General features: G+C 41.7%; 1 protein-coding gene across 7 annotated transcripts; it reads right to left on the bottom strand.

Moving 5' to 3' along the window:
- Positions 1 to 8,317: 8,317 nt before the first annotated feature.
- LOC148016651 (uncharacterized) lies at positions 8,318 to 18,588 on the bottom strand. 7 transcript variants are annotated; one of them, XM_087664069.1, is made up of 10 exons: positions 18,274 to 18,586; positions 17,820 to 17,974; positions 16,050 to 17,284; positions 15,096 to 15,968; positions 13,775 to 13,991; positions 13,316 to 13,641; positions 12,958 to 13,207; positions 11,882 to 12,671; positions 11,684 to 11,747; positions 8,318 to 9,202 (listed from the first exon to the last, which is right to left on the bottom strand). In XM_087664069.1, exons 3-10 carry the CDS (start codon positions 17,259 to 17,261, stop codon positions 9,125 to 9,127), a joined length of 3,810 nt encoding a protein of 1,269 aa, XP_087520195.1. In that variant the 5' UTR covers positions 17,262 to 17,284; positions 17,820 to 17,974; positions 18,274 to 18,586; the 3' UTR covers positions 8,318 to 9,124. The 7 variants fall into 7 exon arrangements, with proteins under 7 accessions (XP_087520195.1, XP_087520189.1, XP_087520192.1 ...); XM_087664063.1 differs by having other exon boundaries at positions 15,096 to 17,284; XM_087664068.1 differs by lacking the exon at positions 8,318 to 9,202 and adding an exon at positions 10,149 to 11,565 and having other exon boundaries at positions 15,096 to 17,284; positions 18,274 to 18,588.
- Between the last annotated feature and the right edge of the window lie 521 nt (positions 18,589 to 19,109).

Raw genomic sequence — 19,109 nt, 5'->3', positions numbered from 1 at the left:
CTTGGTAGGTTTTAGGGTTTCTTGCTACGCCATCTTACTCAATTTAGGTTCTTTGGGGTCTACGTCTCCACTAGTTGTTGTTAAGGCATTGACTCTCTCAACAACCTACTCAAGCTCCTAGGCAGCTGCGTCTTGCGCATTTGCCTATTCCTTGTGTCAGAATCGAGTTATGGGCATCGTGATGACTCACAAAGGTTGGCACCGTTGAGATCTAGCTGGGTCTGGTGCAAACTTCCACAAAATTTGTAAAATTTTGACTCGACCCAACTCGTCCGAATTGCAGGGGTCAAGTGGTAGACTTAGACGGCCAAGGGCCGAATAGGAACCCCGACCAAACTTGCAACTCGGACGGGTGAATAGATGTGGCCGAGGGCCGAGTGGGCCGAGTGGTCCGAGGGCCGAGCCACATTAGTGGGCCGAGTCGATCGTTCGGATGGGCCGAGTGGGTTGGGTGGTCCGAGGGCCAAATGGGCCAATTCTGGGACTCCGCCAAAAACCAAGCCACTCGGATGGGTCGAGTCGCATTGAGGACGGTCACGCCGAGGATGATCTCGTTGAATCCAACGATCCACGCAATCACCATGTACATCGATTTCCAGATTTAAAAAAATACATAGCAGGAAGGTTTTGATATACCTAAATCGTGCGAAGAACTCCCTGATAGCAAGATCGAACCAAATCAATGATGAAAACTCTCTCCCTCTCTCTCTCACTGCTAGGGTCAAAAATGAGCTCTTCCATGGTCACATGGCCCTTATACCCCTTCCAAAGCAAGGTCTTGCTATCCCCAATCACTCCCTTGCCGGCATTAATCATTCCAACTACTCTTTCTTTCCATTTACCCCAATTTGTGCCTGTTTTACCTTGTTTTACAGTAGTAAACCCTATGCCTCTCCAATCTAATTTCTTAATCCTAACCTACGCTAAATGCAATAAGAATCAAAAGTAAATAACTGAAATGATCTCCCCTTCTTTTCCAATCATTAAACAACCTAAATAACAAAAAAACCAACTTCCTACCTATCTCAAGCTCCGGTTTGAGGATGAATCCCTTACTTCGATGCTCAGTATGAGGCGCGCAAGTGCTCAAGGTTGAATCCGATGGCCCCGGAAACGGAACCAAAATGTGGGAGCTCTCGCTTGACCACCAAGACCCATGGACTGCTTAATGTTTCAAGCGTTCCAAGCGAGCTCTAATGGCTACCTCTCTCCTAGCCAATGCACCTCCAAACCTACGAATGTAGTGAGCTTACCTTGATGCCGAAATGAGTTGCCTCCTCCTTCACGCTCACCGATAGCTCCACAATCCTAGATGCTAGCTCAAGCATCCTCAAGCCTCCTCCTTCAAGCTCCATCCACCATAGCCATGTGCGCGCGAGAATTTGATAGCTATGGAATCAATCTTCTCTTCTTCTTGCCTTTATTATTGTTGTTGCAACATTTGGATTTGTTATTGTTGGGTCTGTTGTAGTATGCGCACCAATTTTTGTGGAGTATCTCCTGAAGAATCCACCATCTTGGAGTTTTCTTACACTGACTTTCATGTCGGGTTCACCAATGTCGGAGCGCGTAGGGTTGAAGATCACCACACAGGTTTGGCAAGAAAACTAGACAAGATAACTGGAGAGGTGTCTTCAAGAGATAAGTAAATTACAGTGGATGTTTGAAGGTTCAAGAAGTACTTCTTGGTCAATCATAGGGTTTTAAGAGAGAAGATTGTATTGGGGTTCAAGAGCTTAGACTCTAGATATGGAAGAGACGAGAGAAGGGTTGAAGGTTTCAAGCCAAGTCCTTGAAGATGTTAATAGATTTTTCAATTACAAGATCTTAGCAAAGATAGAGCAATCATGGATTATGAAGTTAAGTACATGTATCATAAACAACTCAGCATCCCATTATTCAACTTTGCATGATTACATTCAATGTAAATTGTAAGGAACAAGGTTTTTGAGTCAATTACAAGGCTTGTAGGACAAAGAGCTTTGCTTCAAGAGAGCTTAAACTAAAGATCCTGAAAAGGTTAAGATACCATAGCCAAGAAATAAAGAGAGTGGTCTTCCCATCCAAGTTTAGTGGCAAGAAACTTACAAGGCAAAAACAATCCGGGTTTAGTGGCAAGAAGCTTACAAGGCAAAGTTAACAGCTAGAGATCCAACAACCCAATTTCCCATTATGTATTAGGCTTGGTGATCTACATGACTTATTACAACTTGTGGCCAAAGAAGAAAAGTTGAATGAGTTGTAACTTCAAGGTTGTCATGACACTATCTTTATTCAAGGTGAGAACTTTTTTTCTTAAGGCAAGAAAAACCAAAGGATAGCACATAATGTTGGAATGGAAATAGAAGTGAAGGACAAGAGTAATTGAAGCAGGAAGAACAACTTATTTTGTGAATACTCTAGAAATTTCTAGAGTAGTTAAGAAACAACAGAAAGTGTTATTTTTCACCCATGGGAAAACATTTCCATGACAACGGCCTCTGGAAGAGGATATACCACGTCCCCTTCCTGAACTTGAGTAAAATGCTTGGACCTGTTTACCATTTCTTTCAGATGAGTCACCCTACATATTGATCTCTTCGGTAATCATGAGAGAGACCACCTCATCAAAATCTAGAAATGGCTTCCGTACATATAAAGAAGTGACAAATGATTTCCAAGTCTTCTCATTATTAATGCCACTGAAAGTGGATGAAACAAAATCATAATCATCATGCATTGCATCAATTGCTGCTAAAGCATCTACAATGCTCCTCACCTTCAAAACATACTCATTGACAAACATTTTCCCTTTCTTCAAGATATTCAAGTCTTGCTTGAATTGAATCTTTTGTGACTTTTTATTTACTGAAAATATGTTCTCAAAACTTGTCCAAGTTGCGTGTTTAGAAGTTTTTGCATTCTTGATATGTCTGAGCATAGTATTATCAATGATTACATATAGACAATACATTACCTTTTTGTCTTTTGTAGTCCATTCTTTCCATGCCTTAAATTCATCTGTAGTTAGAGTGATACTTAACTCTAGCTCCTTTTCTTCACCTTAAAAAAAATCATAAAGGTCATTTCCAATGAGAAAGTTCATTACACGAAGCTTCCATGAAGGGTATTTGTTCTTGTTGAGCTTCTCAATAATGGGATTTCCATCGTTCTCTGCCATTATCATAAAAATGATATAAAACAACAAGCAAGTCTTCTGCAACCTTTCAAGAAGTATACAACGATACACCAAGCAACCTTTTTCATTGATTGCTCAACAATACATGTAATCTACAACCTCAGGGAAGTTACTATATATATATCCTCTACATCACATGTATTCAAGGCCTATTTATAAATATCCTTATTTGTGATTTTTTTCTGAATAAAACATAACCCTTTTCTATTCAATCTATAAATAATCCCTTAATATTACACCATTTTGTATGAAAAAATATATAAAAATGGTATTTTAAAAATGCCTTATTTTGAACCCAGGTAATGCATACATATATTCATGAATAACTTACCTTAGTCTACAACTTGTTTGTATATAAAAATTATGTTTGCTTCTTGGCAAACTTATGTTTGCTTCATGCTTGCACACCAAATCTCACAACAATCTGAGATTTTCACTCTACCCTGCTATCGCTGTCAATGCCTCCATAGGCACTATCCAAGAGAAAGAGTGGAAGAATGGGAGAGCTTCTTACTCATTGCTTGCTTACTTGAACCTTGCTTCTTCTCCTTCACTTCAACCTTCAAAACCAACCTCTCTCAGTGGTATTGCTCTGATACTATTTCAAGAATCGCGTGGTGGGGGGACTTGCTTGAGCTACTGCACCAAACACACATTGTACACAAAAGGAAGCTCACTCAAGAACACAAGAAGAGAGATGGAGGCCAAAACTTTTCCTTGTTGATTTCTTCTTCTTCTTTCACACACTATACAATGTACACAAAGCATAGATAAGATATAACATAGAGAAAAGTGGCCTACTAAGTCAAATAGTGCATAACAGACTATACTAATCACTTGGCACTATATCTATACCAACTATAGGTAGGTGTAGCAAACTAAATATAATAAGTGATAAGTTAGTGGCCATGTGAGGATCATAATGACCATTGACATGCTAAGTGTAGATGTGCGGACCCATCTAGCCTAGCAGTCCATCATCAATGTCCACATGTGTTGAGCTTGCCATCTCAACAAGAATGGCATATTCGAGCGGAAGAATTATAGTGTGATTAAGATGGACCCTACCACAATGAAGCATTGTCACCTTAGTGTCTATGGATTGAGGCTTTGGCTACTGCAGTTGCTTCTATTGTTGCTAGTATGACCACTTATGAGGCATACTTTGGGTCTAAGCCAGATGTTTCTTATTTTAGGGTTTTTGGGTGTGATGCCTATGTTCACTTCCCAAAATCACATTGTGACAATTTTGAAGTGGTTTCTAAAAGACAGGTATTTGTGGGCTATAGCTCACAGTCTCAAGGTCACCAATTGTATGATCCCATGAAGCATGATGTCTACACGTGCCATGATTTTTTGTTTGTGGAAGTTCCAACTTCAGAGGGGGGTGAGAAACACCCTATTCTTGGAGATCTTGGTGATAGCTGGGTGCTAGCATTGAATGTTCCTCTCAAGCTAGTGCCTCTTGAGAACTCTTCTTTGGATGAGGAGCTCAATTCTTAGCCCCATCGGACTCAACGATTGTGCCCTACCCATTAGTGGACCTTCCGAAAACTTCAACAAATGGTGAGCGACAAGGTGAGATCCATCCTGGCTCGTGACATCTTCGTGATGTTGGGATTGAGGGGGTCCCTAAGGAGTGGCAATCACAAGATGGCCCATGGCCATCTCGGAGGAACCAAGCACACCACAATTAGCTTGTTTATAGTATTTACAATTTGATGAATCATGCCATGCAAAATCGGAAGCCAACCTCTACGAAGAAGGCTTTATAGCATGATCATTGGCAGATAGTGATAGAGTAGGAAATGGAGTCGATTGAGAGGAATGGTACTTGGTACTTTGTGAAGCCTCTTCATAAGAAGATCATTGGAGTCAAGTAGCTCTTCAAGACCAAGTACCACAGTGATGGTACATTGGACAAGCACAAGGCACGCCTTGTTCCTAAAGGTTTTGCACAGTGTAGGCATTGATTTCCATGATACTTTTTCCTCTACAGCTCAGATGGCTACTATTTGCACAATTCTTGCTTTGGCTAGCCATAGAAGATGGTCGATCTATTAGCTAGATGTTAAGTTTTCCTTCTTAAATAGGGAGTTGAAGGAGGAGATCTACGTTAAGAAGCCTCCAAGATTCTCTTATTCCGATGGTTAGGTGTATAGGTTGAGGAAGGCTCTCTATGGCCTTAATTGGGCTTCCCATGCTTGGAATGAGAAGATTGACTTGTTCCTCCAAGAGAACTTGGGGTATCTGCGCTCCAAGGCCGACCCCTAGCTTTATGTTCACACCTCAGGTGGAGGTTGTGTGTTCTTTGTCCTTTATGTGGATGACTTCATTGTGATAGATGACCATACTCAGATGGTTGATTAGACGAAGATAGCAATTCATGAGAAGTTTGAGATGACGGATATGGGACTTCTTCACTTGTTTCTAGGTCATGACATCTATCAAATTCCAAGGGGGATATTTGTTTCCCAACAAAGATATGTACATGAACTCTTGACTACATGTACGATGAAGGGATGCAAGTGCCTTATAACTCATATAGACCCAAATTGGAAGGCTATAACTCATTTCGATTCTCCTTTTGCGAATGCTACCCATTATAGGCAATTGGTTGGCTTCTTGATCAAGCTTCTCAATACTCGTGTTGACTTATATTACGTTGTAGGTGTGTTGGTCAGGTGTATGAGTGTATCCAAGATGGTGCATTGGCAGGCTAATCAGAGGATTTTGGGGTTCCTATAGGGGACCTCTGATCTAAGGATCTATTATCCAGCATGTACAGGTGACACAGACTTGGTAATTATAGGATAGAGTGATTTAGATTGGGCTAGCAATGTGGATCATCGAAGGTCCACGACATGTTATTGCTTTACCTTGGGTGCTAGTGCTACTTCATGGAGTAGCAAGAAGCAACTCACATTAGTGTGGCTTCGCAATCTCTTGGAGGAGCTTGGTTGCCCACAGAGAGGTCCTAGTGTTCTTCAGTGAGATAATGAGAGTTGCATTGCCTTGGCCAGGAACCTTGTGTTTTATGCTCGAACGAAGCATATTGAGATCCAATACCATTTCATTCAAGAGAAGATTCTAGATGAGACTATTATCCTAGTCTATTGCAAGATGATAGAGGACAATCTTGTAGACTTATTTACGTAGGCACTTCTTAAGGCTTTACTTTGTCAGCACTCTAGATCCCTTAGCCTTCTGTTGTGTCCAGAATCTGAGAGGGGTGTTAGAGATTGACATTCCCTAGACATTCATGTGCAAATCTGAGTAGTCTTTCAATAGCTGCATCAAGCAATCCACATGGCAAGTAGTTGACGTCAGCCAAAGTGTAGGACGTGGCAAGTCCTATAGCCTACAACAACTCGGACTACAAGAAGTTAGATAGTTTTTGTTCAATCAACTGCATTTAATGCAATTGACCTACATTTTTCCATGTGTTTTTTGTGGCCTATTTATTGGCCCCAATCTCCATACTCTTTTTCAGTTGTGCTCTCAGTTTTCTAGGCTGCAGACTGTAGAGACTACCCTCTGGGTTCACGAAGTGTGAGATCGAGGTGGAGACATGCGTAGATATTCCCTCTGCACTCGTGTACATATCTGCATCCTTATACAACATTCTTCACTATTGCATATTTTTTGTGTTCCACACACTCACACACACACACACTCTCTCTCTCTCTCTCTCTCTCTCTCTCTCTCTCTCTCTCTCTCTCTCTCTCTCTCTCTCTCTCTCTCTCTCTCTCTCTCTCTCTCTCTCTCTCTCTCTCTCTCTGTGTGTTCATTCTTTGTCTTGGTCATATGCTTCCGCATGGCTTCACCATGACAATCTAATCATCATAGAAATCTTGAATTCAAAAAGTCATTAATAAATATGATACAATTACAAAGAGAGAATCCTAGAGCTAAAATAGTCTCATGCACTATCACAACTACAAAGAGAGAATCCTAGAGTCAAGGACATCATGAATGTTAATGCCTCAATGACACACATGAAGCTTGCCCTTCAAGAAGTGTACATTATTATGGAGTATTGAGGATGTCCTTATGAAAAGGTAAAAGTTTGCACAATGTTAAGAGAATCTCCTTCAAATGCAAGTTGGCATCTTGTGTGTTGCACTTTATTGCCATCTACATGAGCTTCCTAGCAACACACAAAATGGCTATGCCTAGAGGTATTGCTCCCACTATAGTTTGAATAATCTATTGTGGCTCCATTTTTATGCTTAGCCTTTACCAAGTAGAGAAAGTGGGGGAATAAAAGAGTAAGCAAGTAGAAGAAGAAGAGGGGGAAGAAAAAGTACATCTTTCCTATTATATAAAGGAGCACTACTTTGCTCTTTGGTGGCCTCACGTGATCTTTCTTTGCTTGGGTATATAAGAATATATATTCTTTGCTATTTCTTTGTAGATTTTTACCTATGCTTCTTGGCATTATTTTCTCTTTTCTTTGATGCTATGACTAACACACAAAGAAAATGAAATGAGCTCTGTGAGTTTGAATGTGAAATCATTGAGTCTGTTTAAAGGCACGAGTATCCTAAAAGATGACACACACATAAATATATATGCATAACATATAAACATGGCTAATAGTCACATCTATTGCATCATCTATGCTTGATTTATGTGGCAATGCCCTCTCGAACTCATAGCCCATCGCTATTGAATACCAATCTTCAAATGTTCACTTCTATAAGAGTCTCTCTTATCTTGAGATGTAGCTCTAATAAAACAAGCAAGTTGACCAATTTGCCAAGCAAATTTGATCAAAAGAGGAAAAACCCATCCCCTCAACGTTAACAAAGCCTCAAAAAGTAGAGCAAGAAACTAAAATTTGATGGAATGGGCAATTTTGGATTTTCAAGAGATAGAATACTTATCCACTTTATGATAGAGAATTCAAGTCATCTCCAACCTCACGAGTAACACTGTAGATAGAATACTTATCCAATTTATGATAGAGAATTCAAGTCATCTCCTACCTCACGAGTCACACTGTAAATGGATCTCACCTTCACTCATGCCATGATAACGGCCTTAAATGCTTCGGATCTATCCAATACAATGAAGATCGTGAGGGTTTACCACTCATGAACTTCATCATTGTGTCACCGCGATCATATTCCAACTTGCACGAAGCGCATGGAACTCATGGATAAAATGGTGGCAGTGCCACATTGTGCAACCTCAATGTACCTCTAAGCTCAATGTTTGGAATGAGCGGGGTGTGTGTGTGTGTGTGTGAGACCATGATTCTTTCTTGTGATACTACTTTTTATTAGCTGACCATGCATAAATGTAGAGTTGCACGTATTGATTAATTCTACTAATCCAAGAATATATACTGCATGGACATTTATGCGGTGAGAGATAAAAAGAAAGGAAGTAGATTGTTTCGCTGCTATGTGGCCTCGCACGCACCATTAGGTGACAAACGGTATACGTGTCTCTCGATCGAGCCACGTTCACAAAACCGAGGTAAAAACTTTTCCGAGAACTATTCCGAACGTAAAATCTTTATTGTCTCTTCACCTGCAACCTTCAGATAGAGCGTCGTATCAGGCGTCCACTCCTTAAAATTTGGGCTCTTTAGTTGGTGTACGTCTTTTGTCATCATGAACAGTATGATACTAGAATCAACCGGTCCTCCAGAGTCCAGTGGGCACTGAGGCCAGCAAATGCTGGGTTAACGAATATACCCTCAATTGCAGAAAGATGAAATGAAGGTGGGAGAACTGCCAACTCAGCTGTGGCGTCCTCTCTCTTTTATGCACGTTGGTCATTGGTCAATAATCAAAAGGATTACACGGAGCTTTACAGGAGGGGTTTCTCAATTGAGCATGGTCGATGGAAGAAATATACCTCTGGTTTAATACAGGGCAGAAATGGTGGAGTAATCTCGGCCTTGAGCTTCATTTAATTTTAAGCCCTGCAGAATCATGCATAAGTCGCACAAGGGATGTATCTCATCAATAATGCCACCTTCCGTCGCCGCCTAGGTTTGTGCTGCCATACCTGCAACGCGTGAACAGGTAAAGGTTATTAAAGAGCGCCTAAGGTCCTATTTTTTTAAGCTGTTATGAAAAAAGTGATATTTTTCATATTAAGCTATGCAGCATTCAAATCTACCCAAAGCCAAGATAGGAAAGAGTCGAGACCACAACTTCCAAGGCCCTATCGTGATATTGCTACGTAAATACGAAACAAAGCCACGTTCAGACATTATTAGCGTGTCTATATTGCCATGGCATATGATAACAATGAAATGTCGGTTTCCATCTCTTATTTATCCACATGTGTTTACTGAGTTCGAGACAATCCGATATTCATTACACACAATGCGAGTATTGGCAATATCCTTGATGGACCATAGTGTGCCTAGTCCACAATGTGTGTATGGATGGTTGTCCAACAATGTTTGAGAAAACAACTACTGAACTATACAAATGATTAAAACACATGAAGAAAATTTTGAAGGCTTCATGTATGGGTCAAATATTTTAATGTTGCCGAAAGAGTCAAAAGAGTAATTCTAAGATAGTTTCATCATAACGTTTTGAGAGAGAGAGAGAGAGAGAGAGAGTGTGTGTGTGTGTGTGTGTGTGTGACAGCTATAGAAATTGCAAGGTTTCCAATAGCTACCTCTATGATAGGCTGACCAAGTAAAGCCCTTCCCTTAATGATTTTGGCATAAGTTGCAAAGACTATGGCATGAAAAATATGGAGCCACTAGTAATGGCCTATCCACAATTTTGAAATCATCACCAAAAGTCACGGAATACGTGTTCCAAAAAAGATAACCTGTTCAAATATCTTTCTCAAAAGGGTGGTACAATTGCACGAGTCTCGCCAAACCTAATAAGTAATAGATGGTGAAACACTTTTGTGACAATCACTATGCTTTGGATAGATATGTGGTGCCTTCTCATAGAGATTACAATTACATAGCCCAGAAATTCAAGTGCTATCACTCGACTATGAACAAGTTGAGTCTAGTTCTCCCAAATTGTCTACATGAATACTTTTGACTTGCGAACTTGGCTCAAACAATAATTTTAAGATCATTCAGTGAAGCTGTAATGAAAAAGAGGCAAACATGAAGACAAAATAGGGCTTGCACGCAAGTGCAATATGGTAGTAACACCTCAACTTGGTAAGTAACAAAAAAAGCTATTGCAACTAGTCAATTGAAACATTAGACAAATTCAAGCAAAAGCTTTGAAGAAACCCCACAAAAAAGGGACCTAGCAATAGATCTATGGATTTAGAAAGTTAGGAGGAAGCCTAGGTTAACTTCATAGTTTTAATTTGGTTTTGTTGCATGAAGATTGCCTATGATATTCAATAAAGTTGACTAGAATACAAAAACATAAGAATGTCTCAACAAATGGCCTTAAAATTAGCTCTTAATATCCTAAAAAATTTTAATATTTACTTCACAAAAAATCAAATACTACTCCCACTAAAGGCTTAATATTATGGTATCCATTATCCAATGTTGGTAAAAAACAATGACAAGAGTCCCAATATCATGGTAGTTTCCAACAAGGCATCTTTACTTTTTAACTTGTGGTTATGATGCATACATAGGTTGTGGGAACATAATGATATGTTAGTAGTCCAAATTGATACTACCCTTTTCTTTGGTAGTGCTTAAACATAATCAATCCTCCCTTCAATCCAACAAACATTTTGTTGTGAGATAGAGACCCATTTCTCATAATGTGAAAATTTATTTGAAGCGTTTGGATTGGAACATAATTTCTTAAATGTTCCATCAATTTGGATGGCCCTAAGCCAACATTTGAAGTAGAATGCTCCTCAGTTGCTCTTGAAAAATCACACATTTTTGCATAAGGAACATGATCTAAGAGCCATGTTTGTGAATTCTTTCATTGTGCTATCAACAAATGTTTGCTAATTCACTCATTGTGCTATCAACTACATCACTCTCGTTATGTTCTTAGCCTACCAAATCTTCATAAAGACCATTATCAAACATTGGCTTCACTACACATTATAAAAAACAGAGGAAACTATCAATATTCGAGCATCGAAATTTTTGATTTACAAGTCCAAACTCTCTTCATTAGGTCTTTTGATCAATTCCTCTTGGTTACGGCTATGCCTTACTCCAGAGTCCATGGTCTTAGATTTTGTGCGGCTCTAAATTCGTAAATAGCTCTTTTTGTGATATGAAGTACGTCGCCTACGTACCCAATTTTTGCCAGTGCAGCCTATTTAGAGAATATATCTGCACAACTCCTTTCTTTTTTGGACTGTCCAAAGGCTTCCTAAAGTATGTCACATGATCAATTGACAAGATAGAGATTGAAGCTTGTCCCGTAATGTGGAGTTGGGATGAATGAGGTATGTTTCTGTATTTACAAATGATTCTAATAATAATGTTCTTTAAGGCATAGTCACTTGAGCAATCTCGAAAAAAAAAATTCACGGTAAGTTCTTAGAATTACTTAGTTTCTAGATTTGGAGTACCTTGGTGTGTGAAGTCTGTCGAGGTTGTTTCCAACACGAGTAACCAGTTCTGAAGGTGGAATTCCTGCATCATATGAATTTCATCATCGTAGTCCATCTAAATACCTCATATGTTTGGTTTAAAGGAGTGCGAGGGAAAGCATAAAAACTTAGAACCTATCTGTTGGTGAAAACACAGAGCCATTGTTCAATACTCACATGTGGTACCGTTCCTCATAGCAGCTAGCATCATCGTCGTCATCATCATGCACCTGGCAAGAGTCCCTTTCCACTGAGAGACAAGCAATGTGACCGCTGCTGTTCAGATCATAATAATTATGGCTGGATGCGACATCGAAGCTGCCATGGTCGTCATCATCGGCTCCGTAGCAAATATTAGCATTTCCCTCTTGTGTTTTCCTCTCAGGACCATAGCCATGCTTTATGTTATCATCATCATTATTATTATCGTTGTTATTATAATTATTACCATTGAGCCTGCCGGAGTCGGAGGAGCTCCTGCTTGAGGTGGCGTGGTCGCGACCCTTCCTCCAATAGTGCCGCAAGCTATCGTCACGCATCGACGATGACGATGATATTAACAGAGATGCTGATGAGGATGCTATATTGTGGGCAATCGAGCTTGTGATTCCCAACTTATCGTCATGTCGCACTTCACCTGTCATCCTCGCCACGCTCTTCTTCTTTTTCTTCTTCCTTGTCGCCTTCAAAGATGTAGACGTACTCTTCCTCTGCGGTAATTTGTCTTCGCCAGTGGCTTCTGCAGCACCTGCCTGTGGGCTTCTTTGTCTGATTACGGTTCCGCGTTGCTGTAATTCAGCAGCCGTATGGGCGGCTTGTGAATTATGGTTGTAGACTGCTAAGCTGATCTTGATGTCAACCGGGCAGCCCATGGCCGTTTGGAAGGCCGTGCAAATTGCGGATTTGGCTGCCTCGGCGCGTGATTTGTCCTTTGCCGATCGAAACTCCAGATGAGCAGTCGCGCAAGCTGATCATCAATCCACATAAGATGTTTATATTTGAAAGAAGCAACTAAAGTTGCTCAGAAAAGTACGGCAGGCATAAACGACAGTGATATACTTTACTAATACGGATAATACACAATCCAATTTACAATTACAGATTATCGGATTATGGAAGCGCATACGTCTACGATATGTGTGACGGAAAAAAACTATGCACTGGCTTATGAAGAGTGAAAATACAGTCAATGCAGATCTATAATAGTCGATATTCATGCTCGCTCTGTCTCTCTCTCAGCAACAGAGCCACACCTCCAGAGACAGATAACGAGAGCAGCTTTCCGTGCCCGAGCAGCAGCTGACCTAGAACATCAGAACGTCTGCCTTCCATCATCACCTTCCTCCATACCTCAACCATAGAGCAAGGACTCATCTTGTTTACAACTTCCTGGTTGACATCATTAGCAGGACTGGGAGACAACTTGCGAACGAAATATTTGACGTCACCCTGTTGTGGTTGAGGCAACAACAGCTCTTGTCTTGCTGCTTCCAAGCATTCCCCCTTAGACATTAGGACATGAGGAGATACATTAGAAGATTGGACATCTGTGATACTTCTTGGCTGATTCTCAATTTTCTCAAAGGTGAGAAAAACTTCATCTTCACTTACGAGTTTCTCTCTCTCCCACGGGGGTTTAATCACAAGTGGTGTTGATGATGCCGGAGGATGAAGCTCTGTGGTAGTCTCCTTCTCACTCGTGTCAAGGAAAGCTATGGGACTTTGGGTGACACTGGTTCCCATGGAGGAGAAATGATATTGAAATTGTTGGTTAGAATTATTGAAGGTATACTGCGGAGGGTTTGTCTCAATTGGGGAGAACTGCAAAAGAGCTGCCGTCAACCAGGTAGTGCGATCATTGCCTGCTCTAAGCTGCTTCTCTGCCTCTGACAGGATCTTCAAAGCTTTCCTCAACTTTTCAACCTCCTCTTTGCTCACTGTACCATTAACCCGAAATGAGTAAACCTGACAGCTCCAAGCACCCCATTTAAGCTTGGTGGCTTCATAAAGAGATTACCAATGCAGAATCAAACAGCAAAAGTGCGTGATATATAATATAAATTTACTTACACCGATGTCCAGAGAAGACACAGCTTCTGCATGTGTTCTTGGTGGAAATGTTGCCTGCAAGCATATCAGTAATGAGAGTAGCCAGCTGGGACATGAGAGCTAAGGGCTCTATGCCAGATTCAATAAGCTCTCTAACGCATCTGACTGTGTTCACAGTATCTGCGGATAATGCCAACTGTAACAGCTCAACCAGCTTGTCATCAGGTATAAGACCCACCTGAATTAGTCAATAAATTGGTTATCAAACGATCTTAACAAGTTACGATCATAAAATTCTACGCATGGTTCTTCAACGGAATGAACATTGTACTAATTGTTATGTCACTAAAGGAATCACTGCTTTTGGATAAAATATCCAGCCCTTTATTATCTAATAAAAATTCGTTCCGGCATCTTCTCAGTAGATCAAACACCAATCAATCTTTACAATCATTAAAGTTGACGAATTTTTAAGGTTCCTATGCTTTTAGCATGCCACAAAAAATGAAACACCGGTTTCATGCTTTGGCCAGCATGCTTGTTTTGTAGCCTGCATGGGGATATGAAAGCTTGCTACAAAACGTTTATAACCATGTCAGAGCATCAGCTACAGAGTATCATGGGTGACATGCTTTTATCATTTAGCAATGCAATAACATGATGCATGTGCGTGCTGAGCTTTTGTCCCACAGCTATATGCATTTTGTAATATGTATATAAGCTCAGGATTTCATAACAGGAAGGCGTGGCCTGCTTTTCCTTTCCAAAGCAAAAGGTATTTAGGATTCAGTTCAGGGAAGCCAAGGATTGGTAGTAGGTAAAGAGAGAGGTAAATTTCGTGGCCTCAAAAGGAGCTAGTAAATGTCTCGCTTTTGTGCAGCACCCTCATTCACTTTGGAGATAAGCACGTTCAATAAAAATGCAGCATCGTGCAGCTTCTACAGGAGTTCCTAGTCTTTAGAGCTATTGGCAATCGAATCGTTGGTCAATTGGTGTACCCCAAATCTAAAACTGGTGGAACTGATCGGTATATTAGGTAGTACTTACAGCAGTAATTTGGCCAAGCATTATCGCGGGAGAACTTGACCTTATGCCACAATATAAGATGCTTGAAGTAATAATGCGATTCATACGAATTTTCCACTTACAACGTTAAACCTGCTTAGCAGTACACATTTAAAATTCTTTCCCCACTAATTAATTCTTCATTTCCAGTTAATTTTAAGCATGCTTAACCTTGCAGAGTCAAATGAATATTATATTCTAATCACCCAGTTGATCGTAAGCATCCTTATTTCACTAGCCACCAGAAGAAAATATACTGCAGGGCAATCATACTTACCAGCTCCCTCACCATTGAGGCAGTGACCTTCTGCCCAAGAACGATAAGTTGGTCAAGAGTGGTCTCGGCATCTCTCAGAGAACCATCGCACCTTGCTGTGATCAACTGAAGCGCCTCTCTCTCGATGTCCACTCTCTCAGCCTGCGCGAGCTTCTGCAGGCGATCAAGAATGGCGGCATCTCTGAGCTTCGGGAATGGGAACCTCTGGCATCTGGATACAACAGTGCGGGGCAGCTGATCCTGGTCTGAGGTGATGAGAACGAAGACAGCATGGCGCGGAGGGTCCTCCATGGCCTTGAGGAAGGAGCTCCAGGCCTCTTGGGAGAGCATCTGGCAGTCGTCGATGATGACGACCTTGTACTTGGACGGTGCATGCGGGGGCATGGCCGCATGTGCGAGCAGAGTCCTCATGCTGTGGACGCCATGGGCGTCCACCTCCTTCACATCGGAGCTCCTCCCCTTGGCCAATTTCTCACACTGGTAGCATCTCAAGCACGGCCTCTCCTCTCCAGCAATGGATGTGCAATTCATGGCGGCTGCAAATATCCTTGCAGCAGATGTCTTGCCTGTGCCCCTAGGTCCTTGAAAGAGGTAAAGAGGTGCGACCCGCCCTCTCAGAACCGCATTGGTGAGGGCCTGTGCCACCATGTTTTGTCCTACCATTTCCCTGAAGCTTTTAGGCCTGTACTTCTGGCTCAAGCTCCGATGCATTGTCTGATGCTCTAAAGGCCGACTCATCACATCCCTGCAACACGCATGCTTCTGTTTCAAAGACCTTTTGTGGAATCTACGTCTTTGAGAAATATCAGGCTCCATAATATGGCTATTTTTGTTGCCCTTATCTCTACATGATTCAGTCCTCACGAGATTAATCTGCACAAGACGTGGATCATCAGTCGTTACAAAATGGCTAGGTTTTGTTCCAATATGAGTTCTATTTTTGAACGACTCAACTTTTCCAGCATCAACTTGTGGACGTCTAACGTCAGAGTTTGCTAATTTAGTATAATCATCATGATCGGCATCATCAGTAGTAATACATCTGTCATCTTGCACACATAGCTCTGATTTTGTGAGCAGTACAGCCGTTTCAGACTCCGGATCGCTGAGAGTGGGCGACGTGTATCCCATGCATCTCTGCCGCCTTATGCTATACTTTCTTCTTCTGCTGCTCCGCTTCGACACAGCAAAACCACCTGCGAAGCTCTTCCCCACATAATCCGTGGCCGTTCGCTTCTTCTTGTACTTTCGAAGCTTGGCCGCCATGCTAGACCAGGCTGCGCACCCATGCATATAGGAGGCGCTGTCTTCCTCTGAGTGCAACGTCGAAGCTCCTATTGGCAGCGCTGCGGGGAAGCAGCAGCCATTACTGACAATCCCTGGCCGCAATTTCGAGGTAGGACGAGGTCTCATTATTGTTCTAGGGCGATGGCGGTGCGAATCTGCAGAGAGGAGCGGCAGGGCGGGGCTGTCGAAGCTAGAAAGGCGAGAGGCGGCTTCCAGGTCTTCGTCCAATGGCAGGCAAGACCTCTCTCGCAAATACTCCTCCAGAGTGAGCATGGAAAACACTCTGGGAGAGTGATGAACTCCTGCTGCTGCAGAACTTTTAGTACAACGTGCATCAGCTAATCTGCTCTTGCTTGACCTAGAATTAACATTGGATGAGCCTTCTTTCCTTGAACTATGTGCTGCTTTCTCGCAATCTTTCTTGAGAACCTTGCCCCGATACGATTGGTTACCAGTTAATCCTTTCCCCTTGCCTGCCTTTGCTGGAGATGTTCTCGCCCTCGGACTGTGAATCCTGCTGCCACTTTTGAGCAAAAACGAACTTCCAGCCATGTGCAGTCTTCCTCTCCCGGCATCTATACTCTTACCCTGTTCATGAATGGCGGCTCTACTGTTACCTTTAGTGATTTCACCTGGCATCTTTGAGCCAGATAAATAGTTCAGATTGCCTTCACAGTGTGAGTAGGAATCAGAAGAGCGGCATACTGCCAACAGGCCATAGCTAGTCATTTGACCTTTGTAAAAGCTTGATCTTTGTTGTTTTCCCACCCTTGAACTGCGGAGCCGAGCTGATCGATTGACATCATAAAGCTGTCTCGAAGACGGCGAAGAAGAAGGCTTGCTCTTCTGGTTTGCAGTACAAACCCTAGGTCCGGCCATTTGAGCTCAAAACAAGAACTTTGCTGCACACCAAAATATATGGTTTGTCAAGAAAGCGATCATGGTAACGTCTTTAGAAGGGATGAGTGCAGCGTGTTTCAAAAGAAACGCTAAAACGAACAGTTTAATCTGCACGATGGCATGATATGCGCCCTTCATCCAACATCCATGCATCAAGCCATCCATACAAACAGTCATGTTGAGAGGTTCTTTAGAGCTATAGGCAATACAAATAGAGAAAAAAGCAGCCGAGCGGTACTACATTATCTCTCTCTCACGGAATATTAATTACTAGCCTACATATTGCCAGCGGAAACTTTGCAGCGGAGCAGGAATAAACATTTTATCAAATAAAATGTCTGGAGGAATCTTCCATGGTTACAGGTTGCTAGTGTTAGTTGAGAAAGGCCAATCATAGCCGTTAATAAACGGAAAAGCGCTCGATGATCAAAACACACGAGCTTATCAACACGGGTATAGATTGCTGCTAGGTACCTAAATATGCACAGAGAATAGAGACAGGAGGTAGCTCAGAATGCAATAGCCTCTGTGAAGTACCTGGTGGTGGACATGTTTGGTGATGATCATGTTCATCGAAGTCCGCAGTTGCTGAATGAACGATGATGGCTCCGTGACAGGTGATCGCATCGAAGGGGAGACAAGGTTTGATTGAAAGCTAAGTACAACCTAGCCTTATACGGTCTTCTCTCGATCTGTATCTCCCAACGACAAGTGATAAGATTCATAATAATCTCTCGAGATCAAAAGGATTATTTCGTTAGTGCTATTGTCATGAATGAATGGTCTGGAGAGAGGTCGATGTCAATGAATCAGCCACAAAGTAAGCATATGCACGCTTCTCGAGCATGAAAGAAGAGAGGATTGTTTCTGACTACGATGCAACCTTTTTCAAAAGTTCACTGTTCGAAAACACGAGAGAGAGAGAGAGAGAGAGAGAGAGAGAGAGGGAGCATATGTCATATGAATACGATGAAGAAGAAGAGCAGCTCACCAAGTAGGAACCAGTATTAAGGAAGAGTCGATCACGAATGGGTTCTGTCTTCAGCTTCTTCTCTTCTTTCTGTTACCCGAGTCTGGCCGTGCCGCTGTGCAGATACACTTGTTACGCTTTTGCAGAAGAGAGAAAGAGGAGATGATCAATAAGGAAAATGGCTTTTTGGCCAGTCTGAACTCTGAACAAGAAACCTCCTCTGAGACACCTGCAGGCTGCTATCAGTGGCCACTGGCTACACGAATCATCGGTAGGTCTCTAGCTAGGCTCGCCTTTTTCTCTTTTGGTGGTCACTGGTTGTACTTAGTGCTAGAAACTTATGGCTGATCTGACGTAACCAAGTGGAAGTCCCATGTTGATCAGCCAATATTGCTCTCAAATCACAATGTCTACCACTTAACCACTGCAAAAACAAGAGGGATGCTAACATTGCCTGCCCAAGATAAGTTTAACCTGATTGGCTACTTGCAAGTGAACAATAAAAATGAGAAGTAAAGTGACTTGATATGTTGACATTCTCAGCCTCTAAGAAGGGTAGGGTTAAAGATCTCAAAATAATAGTGTGGTAAGGAATACCAATCTAGCATGGGTATGCATAAAGAAACTAATGATGTAAGAGTATCAAGGCTATGTTTTGAGCATAGGCGGTTCTGAGCATAGGCCCAATTATGATAAGGGGAAAGAAACCAATGATGTAAGATCATCAAGGAAAGAAACCAATGATGTAAGATCATCAAGGCTATGTTTCTGAGCACAGGCCCAATTATGAGCTCTTACTATCAATCTAGCATGGGTATGCATAAAGATACTAATTATGTAAGTTTATCAAGGCTATG

The sequence above is a fragment of the Lygodium microphyllum genome, chromosome 23 (genome assembly GCF_053477565.2).
Source record: "Lygodium microphyllum isolate KBCC chromosome 23, Lygodium_microphyllum_v1.1.10, whole genome shotgun sequence".
Taxonomy (NCBI): domain Eukaryota; kingdom Viridiplantae; phylum Streptophyta; class Polypodiopsida; order Schizaeales; family Lygodiaceae; genus Lygodium; species Lygodium microphyllum.
Note: the sequence above shows the minus strand (reverse complement) of the source record. Positions and strands in the feature narration are given on the sequence as shown.